Genomic DNA, 18,155 nt, shown 5'->3' with positions numbered 1-18,155 from the left:
CAGAAGGAGACAAGAATAAAGAAAAATCACATGCATGCATGTAGAAAGGTCTGTGGTTGAATGAACCCAGCATCTTCAAGACCTGAAGGAGTGCCACATGGATGGTGTCCTAGGGAGAGAGGTGGGGGAGAGTGGTGGGCAATTAGTCGGAAAAATTAGGCAAGGGGAAGACCACGTGGGACCTTGCAGAATCTATAAAGGATGGGGATTTTATCCTCAGATACGAGGGAAGACATAGTTGTGGAAAACCATGATCAAATATATTGTAAGGAGGCTAGGTTTTCCACTGATGTAAAAGGCCATGGGAGCTAGTCACGTGGGCTTTCTTTTTTTTTTTAATGTACTTGAAATTTATTTATTCATTTACCTATTTACCTGTTTGTTTATTCATTTATTTTCAGCTTTATTCAGGTATGATCGATGACTACAAATTGCATATATTTAGGTTATACGACATTATTTTCTCAGGTGTACAATGTAGACAATGTGTACAATTGTGAAATGATGACCACAATCAAGTTAATGAACACATCCATCACCTCACATTGAATCTAGGCTTTAGAAGTCATGCAAAACACAAACATATCTAAATGCATGATGGGCTGTGGATCATGCCAGGGCACTTCATAATGCAACTGGACCAAGGCAAGTTGTCTGTAGCTTTCCCCTTACTGATCTTACCATTCCCCACCCCCTTCAACCTTCAACTTTTCCAATGTAGGCAAGACAATGATTTAACACATTGAACAGTAAGTGAATAGGATGCTCTACTGATTTCTCAAGGAAGCAAAAGGATACAAGGACAGCTATGGGGGCACCATCCGAACTACACATAACACGTGTCAGAATGAGGCTTTGTTGCCTTTTAGCAACTGTCGATGTATGGAGACTGGACAAGCCAACACCACTACATCTTGGCCCTTGCCATTGGTGTTTTGTAAATCAGCATGAAGCAAGAAGGGCTTACTTTCCAGGGAAACTCAACTCACTACTATGTGGGTATGGCGAAGGTGAACCCTTTCTTAAAAACATGCAGAAAGATACAAATATTGACATAATGACTTTTCAGATAAGGTCCCAGAGTTATCTATGTAGCAAGAGATCATGTAATGTTAATTGTTTTGTGAATGTATGAGGGGTAAAAAAAACAACTACCTCTTACTCAAGGTTGCAAATATGATCTTCATGGTTTCCTATCCAGCTGCCATTATGAATAAAGGGACTTCAAGTCTGATTCAAGGTCGACCCTGAACTTGAATGAAGGATGCTTCTCCAGGACAGGCCTGCACATGGATTCCCCCAATGATTTTCAATCAATGAAAAAAAAAAAAAATATGTATATGTATGTATGTATAAACTCTCCAAGAAATGTGCAGAGCCATTCTGTCTCCCCGGGGATTGCTATGCTTTCTCTCCCAGACACAGCCATGCGCGACATCGCCGTTAAGTGTCCAGCCTCCCTCTGCGGTCATTTACTTGTAATAGTGTCTTGCGTGTTGTGTCTCCTAGCTCTACATACAAACCACCACGCTTACGATCTCCATGAACCTAAGTGCATCAGTGGCGCTGGGGATGCTGTACGTGCCGAAAGTGTACATCATCATTTTCCACCCTGAGCTCAACGTCCAGAAACGCAAGCGAAGCTTCAAGGCCGTAGTCACAGCAGCCACCATGTCATCGCGGCTGTCACACAAGCCCAGTGACAGACCCAACGGGGAGGCCAAGACAGAACTCTGTGAAAACGTAGACCCAAGCAGTAAGTGTCTTTCCTTTCCTTCCATCTGCCCAGCCTGCGTCAGGAAGCTCTGGCAAACGTGGTGTGTGCTTGCCTTTCTTTGGAGAACGACCGTGACCGTTCTTGTGTTATGGGCTGGGTTGCCTTGGCGAATGCTAACGTTTGCTCTTAAGAGTGTGCTCATTCTTGCCACCGTTTTCTTTTTGCTCCCTGTTGGAAAGCAGCTTTCAGAGGCTCTGCTTCAGAAGTGTGAAATCTCCCCCTTCCCTGGCTTCCTATCCTTTGGTCCCAAACCCTCCAACTGACATAAACACAGCTGTTGAGCCACCTTCCTTGTTCCCTTCCTCTTAGGGGATCAGCTTCCTGTTAGGGAACCTTCGACATCCCATTGAACTGCAGCAATAGGAAAGAAATTGGAATATTTAAGAATTTTGGAAGCATAACTTCCTTGCACTGGAACGTGAATGTGGAGAAAGTTATGATTCCTTACTAACCAAGCCTTGTAGAAACAAAAAACACATCACATATTATTGAATAAAGCTGGCAAACATTCATCCCAGTATACAGGCCCAGACACTACCATGCTAATGGCATCCCCACATGGGGAAAACATCTACCAGATAACTCCAGAGGCGTTTCATCCCATGAAAGACAAATAGTAGAGGTGGGATTAAGGATGAAATGCCAGATTTGATACCTACATGGCCAATCTGCAACACCTGGGTAGCCTTTAGTCATCCCGGCAAATGACCACAAAGACCACGGACATACAGACCCTAGTTTGTTAAAAAAGAAAAAAAGAAAAGAAAAGGAAAGAAAGACCATTTAACCAGAGTTAAATTCTTAAAATCCCCAGTTGTTAATTTTACTAATACTATGGTGGTTAAGAGTGCATTTCAGATTAAACACATCACTCCTAGGATTTGTTTTCCAGGACATTTTGACTAGTTCCATATAGAATGAGGCAGTTTAGCGTGTTCACGATACTTCCTGTTTTAAACTAGAGGAGGTTTCAGGTTGGCCATTAAGTCATTCAAGACTTACTGTTCACTTATGAGCTGATTTTGTTGTAGCCAAAGGTTTATTGCCAAGCAGAAAGTAGTTCCTATTCTAAATACTCTGACGTAATTCTTTATGCTCTACAACTGAGATCTTTAAAAACCAGGAGACAACTGAGTTTAACCCTGACAACTATTGTACAGCAATCCATGATCTTGGCCCAATCCATTTCTAAATAGTTGGCTGAATGACTACAGTGAATGCTTGAGAGTCTGTGGACAAGGAAACAAAGGCCCATTAACAACATCATGGGCTTCACGTTGACGTTTCAATAGGAGAGATCCTGGGACGGGTGAGAGGAGGGAGAAACAATGGATGTACAGGCTCTGTTCTTGTGTCGTCAGAAAAAAATGGTCAATTCCAAGGAAAGGGAATAGATAGAGAATTGCTGTGATATTCAGTGTGGCATAGGAAGAGGCTTCGGGTTGAGACAGACCTGGGTTCAAATCCAAGCCACTCCACTTACCAGCGGTGTGGCTTTGAGAATTACTGAGGTTTTCTAAAGTTCAGCATTCTCTTGGATAAAATGGAGATGATAATATCTATGTCACAAGTGCGTCATCAAATCTCATCCATCTAAAAAAGCAGTTTGTCAATTACATGTTAATGTTCTTCCATTTCTGTAAAGGTGAAAAAGCCCACATTTCAGTGTGACTGGTTACATAGACATGATGGTGACGTTAAAGGCATACCAAACACCACAAGGTAGATGGAACTGCCCAATAAAAATATTTCCATGAACATACTTATGCATCTATTTATATGTATCCTGTATTGATAAATATACCTGCACAGTTATACTTTTGTAGCATTTTATTCTAGGACCCCTTGCCAGATTTTTCATAAAACCCTCACCCTGAAGAGGTTCCAATAGCAGTTTTACATTTATATTTGTACACACACACGCACACACTTAACAAGATATGTCCAAAATCAATAAGCAGAAAATATGGTCAAAAGTCTACATGTATTGAAAATTAATGACCAAATTAGAAGTTTTGAAGTTGGATAATTAATCTAACACTGTGCTACTTAGAAATAACTAGCTTTTTAAACAACATTTTCACTGTTGTTAACCTTTCACGATGAGGTTCTATCCTTGTGGAGGCTATTTGGGGTACGATACTGGCTGTTAAAATGCTAATACTAACACTGACACCAACAATAACAAAAACCTATCAGCTACCCTTTGAAATAGGCAGTAAACAGAATGCTTTGGGTGGACGATCTCTTACTCCTCATGGTAACTCTGTAGACTGGTGATCATTATTTTCCTTTTACTGAAGAATCCTAGGCGTAGGGAGATCAAGGGATATTACCAAAGTCCCACACTAGTTAGCGGCAGAGCTTGGTCTGAAACCCAGGTCTGACTCCCAAACCCATGCTTGTTGCTCTTTGCTGCTCTGTTTCTCAGAACATCGGTGACATGTCATAATCTTAATGCAGAAATTACTCTTTTGGCTTCTTCATTTGGTAATACAGCTTGCATATACAGAATATAATGATGTGTGGCGGTGGACTCTTTGGTTAAATGTGCTGTGAAATGCATTCCTGCTTGCTGTGTTGTCTGCAAAGACAGGAGTAACCTGAGCTCAAAGAAGGCTGCCCAGGTAGAGGCCTCATCTTACTAACTCAAAAATCCAAGTATCTTATGACCTGTGCCAGTCACAACAATTATTCCATTTGGAATTCATTTGCTGCCTTTCTCTTGAAAAAGTTTTGTTGGGTTTTGTCACTGTTGATGTGTTGGTGTCTACACAGAACAAAGAATAAATAGTTCAGGGGGAAAAAATGAAACCAAAAAGAGCCTTTGTCTTACAGCCAATCCAAAAGATTTTTAAAAATTATTTTAGTTATTTTGGTTTTGTGTAGACACTCCCTAAAACTAATCATCAATAATTTGCCCAGATATTTGCTGAATTATAGGAGGAGATTCATGTACCTCCAAACATTGGGGTTTCTGATGACCCAGCTCCCAAAGGTCCCTAAGAGGAATCAAAAGACCTTCTCTGCACAAAATCTGTCCAGTAGAATTTTCTGCAACGATGGAAATGTTCTCTGTTTGTGCTGTCCAGTATAGAAACTGCGAGTCACATGTGGCAGTTCAGAACTTGAACCATGGCTACTTAACTGATGAAATACACTTGAAACTTTTAGTTCATTTTAAATAAATATAAATAGCCATCCATGGCTGTGACTATTCCATTGGAGAGCACAGCCAGAGATCTTAAGAGCAAGGATTTCACTCTCAGACGCTCAGTCTGAGCCCATATTTGAAACACCTCCCAAGGTTTTAGCAATGATGCTGATCTGGGACAAAGTCAGCTTAATGGAATGAAATATTTGAGGTGAGACAAAAATGAAAACCTATAGCTATTTTAAACGATCCCTAAGGAGCCACTAATATGGAAATAGTGATATCATAGATAGCAATTATATTTGGAAAACCAGTCCTTAGTAATGCAAAAATGAATGTATAAAAAGGACAGCAGTGAAAATTCAATTAATGAAAATAGACATGACTATTTTGATGAGAGAGAACATTATTATTCTATCCTATTTAATACCAAATATAGCTCAAAGTATGTCAAATTTCTGCACTTTGGTAACAGAGACAAATAAATTATTGGCTGAAATTAAACTGTCTGGTTAAAAAGAAACAAATACAAGCACAGACCATGTACTTAAGAAAGGAATATGTCTTTCCAAAGGGGAAATTCTGTCCACTGTTCTCTGAGGGAGTACATCTGGGAGAATGCTGAATTTATAGAATGAGCTACGAAGTTAATAATGGAACAGAAACGTCCCTTACTGTTTCTCTAACACTTAGTCTCAGTGTATTTCAGTCGTCAGTGTTTTCATTCTTAGCAGCTCTGCTCCATCACTGCAGTTTGCCATCTGGTGCGTGCTCGCTTCTGCTCATCCAACAGCACACAGCAACTACATGTCCACGTAAAGACGTATTTGCTTGTTGGCTTAATATGGGCAGAAATTAAAACTGCCCCTGCACTGCTTGAATTTTCCCCAAGAAGTTCAGTTTTCCTCTTAGGTTGCCTCTTCAGTTCAAATTCCATTGTCTGAAAGAAAAACTTCTTTCTGCATGGATTCAACAAAAAGTAAATCTTCTTAAAAATTTTAATGTATCTGTGTACTGCTACCATATTGGATAGTCAGAGTTGGGCCAATGCTTGTTGGTTTCTACACTCAGACTGAAAAACAGCAGGGGGCCTAAGGGTGTAGCTCAGCTACTTACTGTATTTTTATGTATACAAACAATATTTCTGCTGCTAGAGGATCACAAGTGCCTGACCTAAGGTGGATAGCTTTAGATCTGGCCACCATGATGCCTTCTCCACATTCCTTCTCTCAGAAGAAGGGCACCTCAAGCTCTGGTTCTCGCAGCTGTGTCCTGAATTTGGCATGTTTCCCCCAACTTTCTATTGTTGACTTGGCAGATGTGTGTTCGAGGCAAACTTGAAGATGCCAGATCAACAGGAAGACTTGGTTCTTGGCTTATCCGTGGCCACCAAGACCTTCTTCCAGTTGGATGAATAATATTAACCGAGGCAGCACAGCTTTATTGGGATGGTGGGTAAGGACTGCTCCCTTCCTCACCTGGACTAGTCAGAACCAGAAGATGCTCTGTGAATTATCCTCTGGTCAGATGCTTTCCCTGTAAAGGATTGCAGTGCACAGAGGATGAGCAGCCCTAAGCTACCAGGTTCTAAACTACCATCCATTTTCTGAGCCAATGCCCCCAGGCAGTGCAGAGAAACTGCTCAAGTACCCTGACCGGTTACAGATAATTTACTCTCTGGAACTGCCTAGCAATTAGAGATGGCAGGCAGGTGGACGGCGTGGGATACACCGCCTTTTTGCATATGGGGCCACATGACTGATAAACTGACCCTGAGAGAGAGGCCGGACACACACTGTGCAAAAGACTAGCTTAAGACAATGAGCATATTGCAATGAAGCACATTTTAAAAGAATGACCATTTACACCTAAAATAAAAAATCAAAAATAAGATTTTTTAAATATATGTTTGTATTCTGGTGCTGTTTTTTTAATTACCATTTTGCATATATTGTAAAGAAAATATATAAATAAAAACTTGTGCTGTTCAATTAAACCCCCCAACTGCTAGAAAATGGATGAGGGCACCAAACCCTACACAAGTAACAATGCCTAGAAAATTCTGGAACACACTCCTATGCTGTGTCAATTTGTTATGGTTTTTGGTTTTTTGTTTTGTTTTGTTTTGCTTCTTCATTTGTTTGGATCCCTGACATTCTCTACATTGTTATGTTATTTGTTTCATCCTTCTGGACTAATCATGCAGGTCAGCAAGAATGGACTAGGCTGAGAAAAAATAGGATGGCAACAGGAAGAAAAAAATGCTCTGAGCAGATAGATACATTATTTTGGGGCTGGTTCCCTCACTTGCTCCAGTTCAAACAAGTAAAACCCAACTGCCTTAAACCAAGAGGCACCCATACTCCCATGTTCAGAGGTACCTGAATTGTGGTCAACTGGTCTACCAAAGGCTACTGAACCCACTGAAAGAGTGGGCATAATGTCTATGGTCTCTATCGCAGCCTCTTCTCCAAAAGGAAAGAAAAAAGAATAAAAAGGAATGTTGTGTGCGCTTTTATTTTATACATACCTATATATTTACTTTTCCTGTAGACTGTATACCACCAGTAAGAAAGAGTGTACAAAAGTCTGTTACTTGGTACACTATCCCACCAACAGTATAGCTTTTGCCTGCTTTCCAAAAGGTAAGAAACAATCTACTTTTTATTTATTTGTGTGTTCTTGTCTCCACTGAGAATTAGAAATGTTTCCATGAAAACTGTGCATGATTACCTAGAAATCTATGTATATGAAGAAACGCATTTTTGAAGATGATATTTGCTAAGCATAGTGTAGACGGCTGCTATGGGTCACGGGCCTGGTTTATTCTCTGGAGAACATGTGACTAGGTGTGTGCAGATTTGTCTTTCCTGAACAAGTAGCCAATAATAGCAAAAGTGGTGCTGGTCAGCCTACTTTAAAACTCTCAATGGTGAGAGATTATTTTTAAATGCATGTGTTCAGACTATGATTTGAGAAGGCAATGTGGAAAACTTGAAGGGAGAGAAGGAGGGTGTTTTATAAGCTTAGTAAATATGTTTGTTCTCATTTATTTTTTAATTAAATACATCCCCAGAAATATATTCATTCAAAAAGCAATGAATGACCCTACCATCTTAAACCCAAAATGGTCATGGTTCCTTCTCTGCGGCAAAGAAATACTAAAGGTTTGCTGGCTGGGCTTGATAATGTGTTGAAGATGATTTGGGACTCATAATTCTGCCTTAGAGAAACACTGAACCAACTTCACTGATTTGAGAAAGCAGGGGAAGGTTCAGTGAAAGACCTGAAGAGTCTAAAGATAAATTTCAACATTAGTCAAACCCAAGAATTACCAATAAATACCAAGGGTATTCAAACTAATACCTTAGAAGAAATGGTGACTCGTGTGACGTGTGAACGGGGGCATGGGAATGGGCTGCCATAAGAGTTGTTATTGACTCACCATTGATGCTTATACATCACTTTGAGCTCTCAACTAAAGGATATATGCTATGAAATAATAATAGCAGCAGTAGTAGTAATAGTAGCACCTCCCTGTTTCAGCCTAAGTGATATGACAGTATAGTGAAAAATAACACTTGCTTTGGCAAACATCCTTGTCCAGCTGGAGTCAGTGCATTTCAAACTGTGGGAAAACAAGCAGTAGAAAACATGGAGTAGAGTTATTAAAATCATGGGGTGGTTTTGAAGAAAAGGTCCCCTTTTGTTTTCCTCTAAACCTCCTACTATACTTATAAAATCAATAGTGAGACTTCTCTCTAGAGAGATTCCACGAAAGATAGCAGAGAGGTCCTATCATGGGAGAGGGGAAATATTGCTTCATAATGTGGGCTAGTCTTCCTCTTTCCTAACATGGAACTTTTTATCAGATCATTTCTAGGTTTCTTTCCATCTTTGTTTTTATAACGGTATTCTGAGTACAAATAATATCTTTTTTTTTTTCCCTTTTTAATCCATTAATCCATTTAAGAACTGTAAGACGGGACAGGAGTACTTCCAAAGAGTAATTACATTTCCTGTTGATTTTACATGGATGCCAGCAACTCAGTCTTTAATTTCAGATGTACTGTTCACATAGCTATTTCCTTTTTCCGTATCAACGCGATCTGTCCTAGTTTTTAAATAGGGCATTCTTTTGTCCCGGTGAATATATAACTGTATTCCAGTGAGATTTCAAGTTTTTGCAGGACAAGTGCTTGTGTCAAAACACTGCAGCTCACCACTTTAATAGTCCTTTTACATGAACCTGCCTGAGAATAAATGAGAAGGAAGTTTCCCTGGGTAAAAATGATAGATTTAATCTCAATCCATTAAAAAATTCTCCCTAGCTCCATTCTCAGTTGGTGCCTTTTGGTTTAAAGAGTGCAAGATGAAAATGTTTTAAGTCAACCTTCCGGTTAAAAAGTACTTTTAGGATGTGCTGCTTAGAAATAAACTTTTTGCTAGGATTGTCTTGTTTCAAAGAGTTTGATTCGGTGCTCTCCTTTTCTGTCAAGTTAAACGTGGCTTCATAAATTAATGATAAACATCTTATACAGCTACTTAAAAATAACTGGGAACAGAAGTTTGTCGAAGTTACAGGTATTCAAAGAGGGGAGTGTATCACCATGTTCAGGTTACAGTGAGACTGGAAAGCTTGGGAGAACAGTGACAGAAGGCATTTCATGTTGTTCATTCAAATCCATTTCTGTGTGGTTGTTTTCAGGGCCATGAAACAGTAAAGAAAAATCTATAAATTCAAGAGTGAATTTTTGTACTGCTGTGCTAGTAAAGAAAAGGCCACCATGCCCCAAACAACGGCAGACGATAGTGAGCAAATCAAACATCTGATTTGGGGTGTTTAGAGGAAGCAGGTTCAAATTCAGACAGAACAGAATTTGACCTGCTTCGAACACGCATTCCACGTAATGCCCTCTCCTTCGACAGAGACAGGAGGGCAGACATTGCCTGACTCGGCACTGCCTGTGTCTTCTGTCTGAATAGTTCTAAACTTTGAAATCCTGCAGTGTTATCAATCTAATGATATTTATTTTAAACTGCAATTAAGCAAAAAACAAACGAACAAAACCTCACCCCCCCCCCCCACACACACACCTCTCAAGTAGTCTGGCAGCATCACCAGATCAGGAAACAGGTTATGTTAGGAGGTAAATTTTCAGACCACAGGATGGTTTTTCAGATTGGAGAACTCTGAGTTGAGTTCAGCCTTGCAAATATGGGCAGTCTGGAGTCTTATTTTGTCCACGTATATTGTTCTGAGCAAGTACATTCGTTACAATATTATGGACATTTCACTAACATATTACATGGTGTTGTAAAAAAAAATGAATAATCTCTTGTTTCTTATAATTTCTATAACAGGGTTATCTCACATGTTTAAGCTTTTCGGAACTGTGCAATCTAAGTTTTGGTAATGTGTCGCGACTCCCCCTCCTCTTCGACGTTCAAGGCAATAACCCTGAGTTAACTGGAGACTCCCTCAGTTTAAATTCCATTTTAAAACACTCTGTAAGTACAGCTTAGCAAAGAATATATGTTCCCTGACCTTGACACAGAATCACCTCAGAAATAAATGCAGCTGTAAATCTTGCAGGCATATGTCTTTCTGCCTGAGAGCTCTGTGAAGCACCGTCATTTCTCTCACCACGGTTTGACCTCAGCATCCTCAAAAACCAATTAATATTTGCCCTCTCTGTTCTGCACCTTTGGTTCGACTTAAAGAATGGGATGAAAGTTCACATGGCTGGGATGTCTACTGGTTCTTAGCATCAAAGGAACCCACACATCATTCTCCAGAGTCCTGAAAACTATGTCAGCTTTTACATTTAAGCCTGGCACTGCACCATCTGGCCGGGATCTATGAAACACAAGAGTATTTTAAGTTGGGTCAATCAAAGAGACGTTTGTCAAGCACCGCTCCCCTGGGTCAGCCCTGAACTGCCTAGGAGTAGGGGGACAGAAGTGGACAGTACCCTCAGGGGACCCCAGGTCGAATGGAGGACTCACAGGTAAGCGATTTTCACTCGGAGTGGCAGGGGCTCTTAGGAGAGGCAGTAGCAGTGAGCTCCAGGCGGACAGCCTCACCCAGGGGGTTTTGTTGGAGCTGCTCTTAAAAGATGAAGGACTCTAGGCAGTGGTAAAGAAAAGACCGGAGGCAGGAAACAAGTCAGCACAAGGAAACTTTTGTATTCAGACGAATGTGGTCTGTCCTGGGACTGGAAAGCAGTTCTGTGAGGCTGGAGAATTGTATTTGGAGGCAGATGGTTTCGGGGGATGACACGAGCCTGTGTACGGAGGGACCAAGTTGCCTTTATCTCTGTGCCGTGAGCGCAGGGCCCGCAAACACTAGGGCCTCAGAAAATGTCCGTGGCATGAATGGAGTGTCATACTTCACGTACCGGAGGCTCCTAGCCTCACCTAGGACGTCATAGGTAACAGTAAATATCTACTGAGTAATTACTTATTAATAATAAGAAAGTATCAAGTCTACAGCCTCAGCAAGCGGAAGTGTAGTCTTACAGATAAAATCTCTAAAGTCACAAAAAAGGCAATGTTTGATCCTGATGTCACAGGTTTCAAAAGTATCTTTTATGGATAACTCTTAAAACGGATGGTCAGCGCGACATCTGCACTTGCATAAATAACATCTCTTTTGAGGAGCTGACCCCATGGATGAAACCAGCAAAGTTTTACGCCTATTTATTTCCTTTCATGGACTGCAGAGACCCGTTTTCAGTTACCTTTGGAAATGAATCCTAAGCACTTCTAATTTGGTAAAAAACAGAAACATAATAATCAGAAAAAAACATTATATTGATTAAGTGCATTTTCTCAGACACTGGCATTAAGGACAGATGTTGTGTTTTAGGCCCCCAGTTTCATTTGCATTTGAAAAGAAAACAGCATGTGTCCTGAACCAAGGTCAGTTAATCTCTACAATCTTTCTTCCTCCCAACTACTGTGAATGAGCACCTTCTCAGGACTCAAGCGATGGTGACTCTGGTTTCTGCTACCAAAGACATGTCTCAGCTTCGCAGATTTTTCTTTTCTTTTCTTTTCTTTTTGGCTGTACGGTGGAACTCGGATGCATTTTAAATTAGCTTTCTCTAGGAATCAAAGGTAATCATTATTTCTCTTTATAATCCACATGAATATTCTCATTATTTTTTTCTTTTCAAGTTTAAGATTAGTTTTGAATTCCTCTTATATCTCTGCCCTCTTTCAGAGTAACCTCTGGAGACCCCAGCTTGCTCACAAAGGATTGAGAAAATAACTCCAAAGCCTGCTCTTGCTGAGCTGACCCAAACACTTAGACGGCGTGGCAGCAGTCAGCCATCTCACATTCTGTAAGTTGTGGTCCAAGTATCGTTTATGACCGTGTGCATGCTGTGTTTTCCCTCCGGCCAAGAATAAGAAAAACTGGACCAGGGTCCTAACCCTGGCTCTGATACCCTGGAGAGCATAAGCTTTATCACCTCATGGACTTCTGTGATCTTGAATAAGTCAAGTCCTATCTAACCTTCAGTTTCCTCTTGTGTAAAACAGGAGGAAGCTTTCCTTGATGAGATACCGTGGACATTGCATGGCGTCATGTACGTGAAAGCCTTCCTTTATAAAGGGCTGTGCATAGATATGGTAGCACTGTTAGTCCCTGATCATCTCTCTGTTTTATTGTAATTGGCTTTCCTTTTTCCTCTTCTTTCATGGTTACTTTTCTTTTTGCCTACTATGAACCGTCAGAGTTAGAAGGAATGACATCTAGTTTGCCTGTGAAGTCAGGAACCTCTTCTCTAAGTACAACAAGCTCTGTCTTTGAGATGGGTCACTGTGGTCTCTGATGTGTCATTAATGGTCTTGGGCTTGGTGAAATCGACAGAGAAGGCTATCAGTCACCCTGCAAGGCTGCTCTAGGACAGCTAGGCTCATACCTCCTGATATATGAACCACTCCCTGTGATTAACTTTGACAGGTTACTCCAGGCCGACTGGCAAGCTGAAGTGCATTTTAAGTACAAATAATAATGCTGGGTGTGTCTTGAGTGATAGAATAACAGCTGAGTGGAATAGAGTCCCTCAATCTTTGCTTGTGAAACACACTTGGTTTCCTTTCAAGGCTGGGATATCACAACAAAATCAACTAACAATATCTCTCAGATCTGAATTGATATTTTGAAGTTTGGTATTTATCAAGCTTATGTCAAACACAGCACTGACCCAAAGGGCCAGGCTCATTCATCTCAGTCTTCAAAGGACCTAGCATGGTGCTTCACAGCAATTTAATATTAATAACAACAATAGTATCAATTATGATGATGGTTATAATTGCACCATATTATGCCTATTGCTATAGACTTACAAAGTGCTCAGCCACCCGCTGAGACAGGTCTTACTGTCCCCACTTAACAGATGAGGAAGCTGAGGCTCAGAACAGTGAAGCAACTTCCCAGTGACCCACACACCAATGGGTGGATGCCTGAACTTGGGTTTCCTGGCCAGAGTCCTTTCTAATAAACTTTTCTAAAATTGCATGCAGTAGGACAAAATGTTTCAGTCTACATAATCTATCTAATGAGCATTTACTGTTCTCATCAGTTGATTGTAGACGTCTTCAACTTCCTGAAGATGAGAGAGGCCCTTCAGGCCAGAAATCATAATCTGTTTCCAGGACCATTTTGGAATAAGATGTGCTCTCTCTCTCTCTCTCCTTTTTTTTTTTTTTAAATGGTACTGCGAATGATAAGGCTATTTGATGTCATTTTACCTACTACCGGATTCTTTTGGTGGTCTGAAAAAATTAAAGAGTATTGTTCCTACCTCAAAGAACATGGCTTTCTAGAGCTAGAAATGTTTAACTCTTGAGAATGCATTGAAATCCACTGAATAACATACTTGGGCAGAGTGCAGCCTGTTCAGAACGATAACCACAAGTCATCATATTTTGATGACTATAAGCAGATTCTACCTCTGTATAAGGTGATCGAGTTTGGCATGGGAACCTAAGCAAAGGAAATTAAACTCTGAAAAGGATTTGCTAGCATGAAAAAAATGGCACTTTCCTGGCACACAAAGGTGCAAAGCTAGTTTCCACCCCAGCTTTATCACCTGCTCCTTCTCTCTCTGCTTTTGCCACTGCAAAGCTCTACACAGAAACTGGATGCCAGGGTCATTATCATCTATGTTAGCTGAAAATCTGATTAAGCTGGCCTCCTGGGGTTAGCATGAAAAACGCTAGATTTTCATTCTAGGAACTTAATTCCTCTTTCCCTCGTTTTTGTCATGTTTGCAAATTTCATTTGCATTTTAATTTCCCATGATTTGCCACAGTCCAGACTGAGACTTGAGCTGTTGTTTCCATTCAGGTGAAAATTCCAACCACAGCTGAGCATCTGTACTGGCATACAGTCAGGCGACTGGCCAAGGCAAGTATCTTCTGCATCCTTCTGAGCATCCCGAGGAAGCTTTGCTACCCAGCCCGCCGATTAATTTAATGAATGGAAGAGACTCTGTCCAATTTCTAGGATGATTTAGTCCGGGTGGTCCTCATCACATACTAATACAAAGTCCTCTCAATGTTCCAAAATAAGGAGAAAGTATAGTAAAGGAGGCTTGAGGTCTTGGCCTATTAGGACCTATCTAGGGGCTTTATTTGGGGAAACATCAATGCCATCAAGTGGGGGAGAGATCCCTACTGTGAAGTACCATGATCTATTACTGAGGAAGCCAGCTTCTCCCTCGGGGCTGGATTCTCAGTGTCTTCTGGATCAAGCAGCAGAGACAGCAGGATTAATGGGGCACCTACCTAACTCCCATATAAAGCAAAAGAAATGACAAAAGGGAAGCAGCCTATGGGGGGCTATTATTTATGCCAAGCAGGCAAAATACTGACTCTTTGGAGAAGATCATCTCTGTGCCTCAGTTTCCTCATCTGTAACATATACCTTCATATGGCAGTGGTAAGGACTAAATAAAAGTAAAGCACCAAGAACAGAGTTGGCACAGTAGCTGTTCAGATGTAAGCCATCAGTGTTATTCTATCACCTAAAATTAACTGGATTTTTCTGTTTGTCTTTCCTCTAGGAAAGAACTTGGAGAATCCAATCTGATCCTCTTCCATGTGATCTCTTGTATCCATTCTCTTTCTGTAACCCACGCAATAAAGTTCGAGAATGTCAAGTAATCCATGTGCCTCTGATTTTTGTCTGGAAAAACCTGCCGGATTTTCAGATCGAAACATCAATCCATCTCCTCTCCTGTCAAGCTATTGAGTATTGATCACTTTTGGAGCAACGGTGCCTTAAAGCCAAAATTTCACTGCACTATCAGAGGAGCTACCTGGGAAATGACATTCAAACACACGTAGCTTCATTTCATAGCACAGCACCTATTATTTCCTGACTTTGGGCATAAATAAATTCAACACAGTCGCCATTGTGGCGATGTGTACACTGTTATTACTACCGGTTAGTCCCAGATATTTAAGAAAATATCAAGGACCGATTTAAATAACCTAGTTATGGCAGAAAATTTGCCAGTATGAAATGTGAAATGCATTTTAGTTTATACTTCCATCTAATTTAAATCTTTTCTTCCCTAACCTGGTGCTCATCGAAATGTCACCTGTATTTAGAAACCTTCCTCAGGGATTCTGATGCACATCCAGGTTTGGGAACTTTTCTTTTTTAATCCTTTCTGATAATCAACACATGCAATATGGCGTTGGTGTAATGGTGATATGCGATGGTGATACCTACACAGCAGAGGGTCTTCCAGAATATTAAAAAGACTCATTAAAAAAAAAATTATTCAGGTTTATCACACCAGCAGCATTTACCATGCACCCAGGAAGTCATCTCTAGCTGTCTGCTAGAACAGTAAGAAGCTATTTCAAGGTCTTCTCTCAAGAGACTCTTCCAGGCTGGTACTGCGGACTAAATAAAGATGAAGCTAATTGACTGAAGCTCTGTTACTGGATCGGAAAACACAGCACCATCTTTGTTTAAGGCTGAATCTCCTTGACAACACCAGATAAGAAGCTGGGTTAATAGTCTTCTTTCCTGCACTTTAGTGAGTCACAGGTCATGGCCTCTGTGGGCAAAATGAGTTGATACATCCTTAGGCAATCATTTCAAGCTGCTCAGCAGGGCAACTCTGATTTTGTTTAGCCGGGAAGTCCTCAAAGAGATTACTATTTTCAGACTTTTGTTGATGCTTCTCATGCCTTCTTGCCCAATCAGGAAGTGAAAACTGTCAGAATAACCATTGTTTCAATTACCATTGCTGTTAAAAATTCACTGTGGTCTTATGAAGAGTCAGCCTAAATGCTAAATCCTACTTTGCCTTGTTCTACATTGTGATGTGAGCACACTGCTTACTCTCTCTGCATCAGTCTTCTCATCTTCAAAATGGGTATATTAGTAACTACCTCGTAGGGTTGTTATTAGGATTAAATTAGTTCATATGTTTAACACAATGCTTGGTTTATAATATAATGGTCAATAATTAGCTGATATTCTTATTATGAGTATCAACAACTGATCAATAGTTGCTCAGTTCATACAGTAGCCACTAGCCACATGTGGCTATTTAAATTTAAATTAATTCAAATTAAATAAAATTAAAATTTTGTTCTTCAGTTGCACTGGCCACATTCCAAACGCTCAGTGGGTGCACATAACCCAGTGCCTACCCTACTGGACAGCAAAGATACAGAACATCGAAATTATCACAGAAAGTTCTACTGGACAGCTGAGCCTAGGGAAAATAAAAAGGAGGATAAGAACTTCCTTTAGAGGAGAGATATGTTTTGTTCTCAGCAATCTCCACTGATTGCAAAAACAGTCTCCAGGCTCTCTCTGGGAGCAGTGGGGTCCATTTCTTTGGTAGCATCTAGTCGAGAGTAGTTTACACTGTGGAGTGTGTAATCAATATTGTTAACAACAACAAAAAAAAGCTGTTTTCCAGAAATGGTTCTCTCTCACTTGGGACGGTTCTCCATTCCTTTCATATACTATTTAAATTGCTCTGTATTGATTCTAAATTGCACAGTTGCACACAAGTCTTGAAAAGCACGCCAGGTGGCAACTTTGTAGTCATCACGTGTCTTGTAGTGGAACCCTGTAGCTAGTAGAGACGATGATTTTCTTAATCGCCACCCAGAGGGAAGCGATGTGCGTGTGTGCTTGTCATCCCAATGTTGCTCAGCAACAGGAAAACCAAGTTAAATATTCAAAGATGTGAACACGGGCCTTTGCTCCATCTCAAGAAGCATGTTTCTGGCACTTTTCATCTGTGAATGGTCAACTGTGGAATTCTAACGTCGGCTGGAAAATGTAGTCCTTTTCCTTAGCGTCAAATTGACATATCTTATTTGTCCTAGGCCTGGTTAGTCCCTGACATGATTGCCTGGCAGGTGCTTTGTGAATGTTTGAGAGTGAGGGAAAAATACAGGCTCAAAGCAAAAGGTGTCTGTCACTTCCGGCAAGCCTAAGTTTTATGTGGATCACGAACAGTTAGCGATGTTATACATCATCTAGAGGAGTCTCTGCTATCGATTTATATTTTGGGAGAACTTTTACTGTAAAACTAGCAGGGGAGGTTGGGAACGAGAACCAGTGTAATATACTTAACCCCAGACCAGCTCTATCAAACTGGTTGAACACGTTACATCTCCAGAGAAACCTCCCGCAGCATCTCCAATTCTCCTTCCAGAACTCAAACCATAAAAGGGCTGCATAGGCAGAGGGAAAGTAAAAACTCTCTCTTCCTACTTTTGAATTTTCTAACTAAAACAAAACCACTGATCATATTGATTACTGAATATTGCCAATAGAAGAGTATCAATGAGTCCATGTTCCAGAAATGCAGAAGAAGATTTTTGAAAATCCACACGATTTTAAAAAATTACACCAACAACTAACAGTTACAAGCAGCTCGCCCTTATGTAACATTTCAGCATTTCGTAGTTTGGTTTTATCATGTGCTCACACAAAGAGCGTCTCATTTCGTCTTCAGGGCATCACGATGAGGCAGGTGGCATCATCCTCATCTACAGACGGACAAACCATGGCTCAGGGGATGACGAAAATCGGCCAAGGTGTTAGTGATGGAAATAGCTTTAGAAGTCATTTTGACCCCATTATACCCCAGCATCCCTTCATTAAAGAGATGCAATATCTTAGGACTGACAAGTTCATCTTTAAGCCAAGGAGAGAGAGAGAGAGAG

The 18,155-nt window shown here is 40.6% G+C and overlaps 1 protein-coding gene and 1 long non-coding RNA gene across 26 annotated transcripts in view; one reads left to right on the top strand and one right to left on the bottom strand.

Annotated features, from left to right (window-relative positions):
* The window catches only part of LOC309608145, a 291,497-nt gene that overhangs the window by 64,922 nt on the left and 208,420 nt on the right, over positions 1 to 18,155 (bottom strand). The window lies entirely within an intron of this gene.
* GRM7 (glutamate metabotropic receptor 7) overlaps positions 1 to 18,155 on the top strand; it is a 1,142,612-nt gene that overhangs the window by 1,088,985 nt on the left and 35,472 nt on the right. For 5 of the 22 annotated variants that reach the window (XR_014232667.1, XR_014232668.1, XR_014232669.1 and 2 more), the window contains 2 exons: positions 1,510 to 6,386; positions 10,296 to 18,155. Coding sequence is in view for 9 of the 22 variants with exons in the window: in XM_082347523.1 (XP_082203649.1) it covers positions 1,510 to 1,756; positions 7,485 to 7,555 (318 nt within the window). In the remaining 13 variants the exon portion in view is untranslated. Of the gene's footprint in view, positions 1 to 1,485; positions 6,387 to 7,484 lie in introns of those variants that run through there. The other 17 variants (XM_082347526.1, XM_082347527.1, XM_082347528.1 and 14 more) reach the window with 15 other exon arrangements.

The sequence above is a fragment of the Balaenoptera borealis genome (assembly GCF_965194805.1).
Source record: "Balaenoptera borealis genome assembly, chromosome: 12".
NCBI lineage: Eukaryota > Metazoa > Chordata > Mammalia > Artiodactyla > Balaenopteridae > Balaenoptera > Balaenoptera borealis.
Note: the sequence above shows the minus strand (reverse complement) of the source record. Positions and strands in the feature narration are given on the sequence as shown.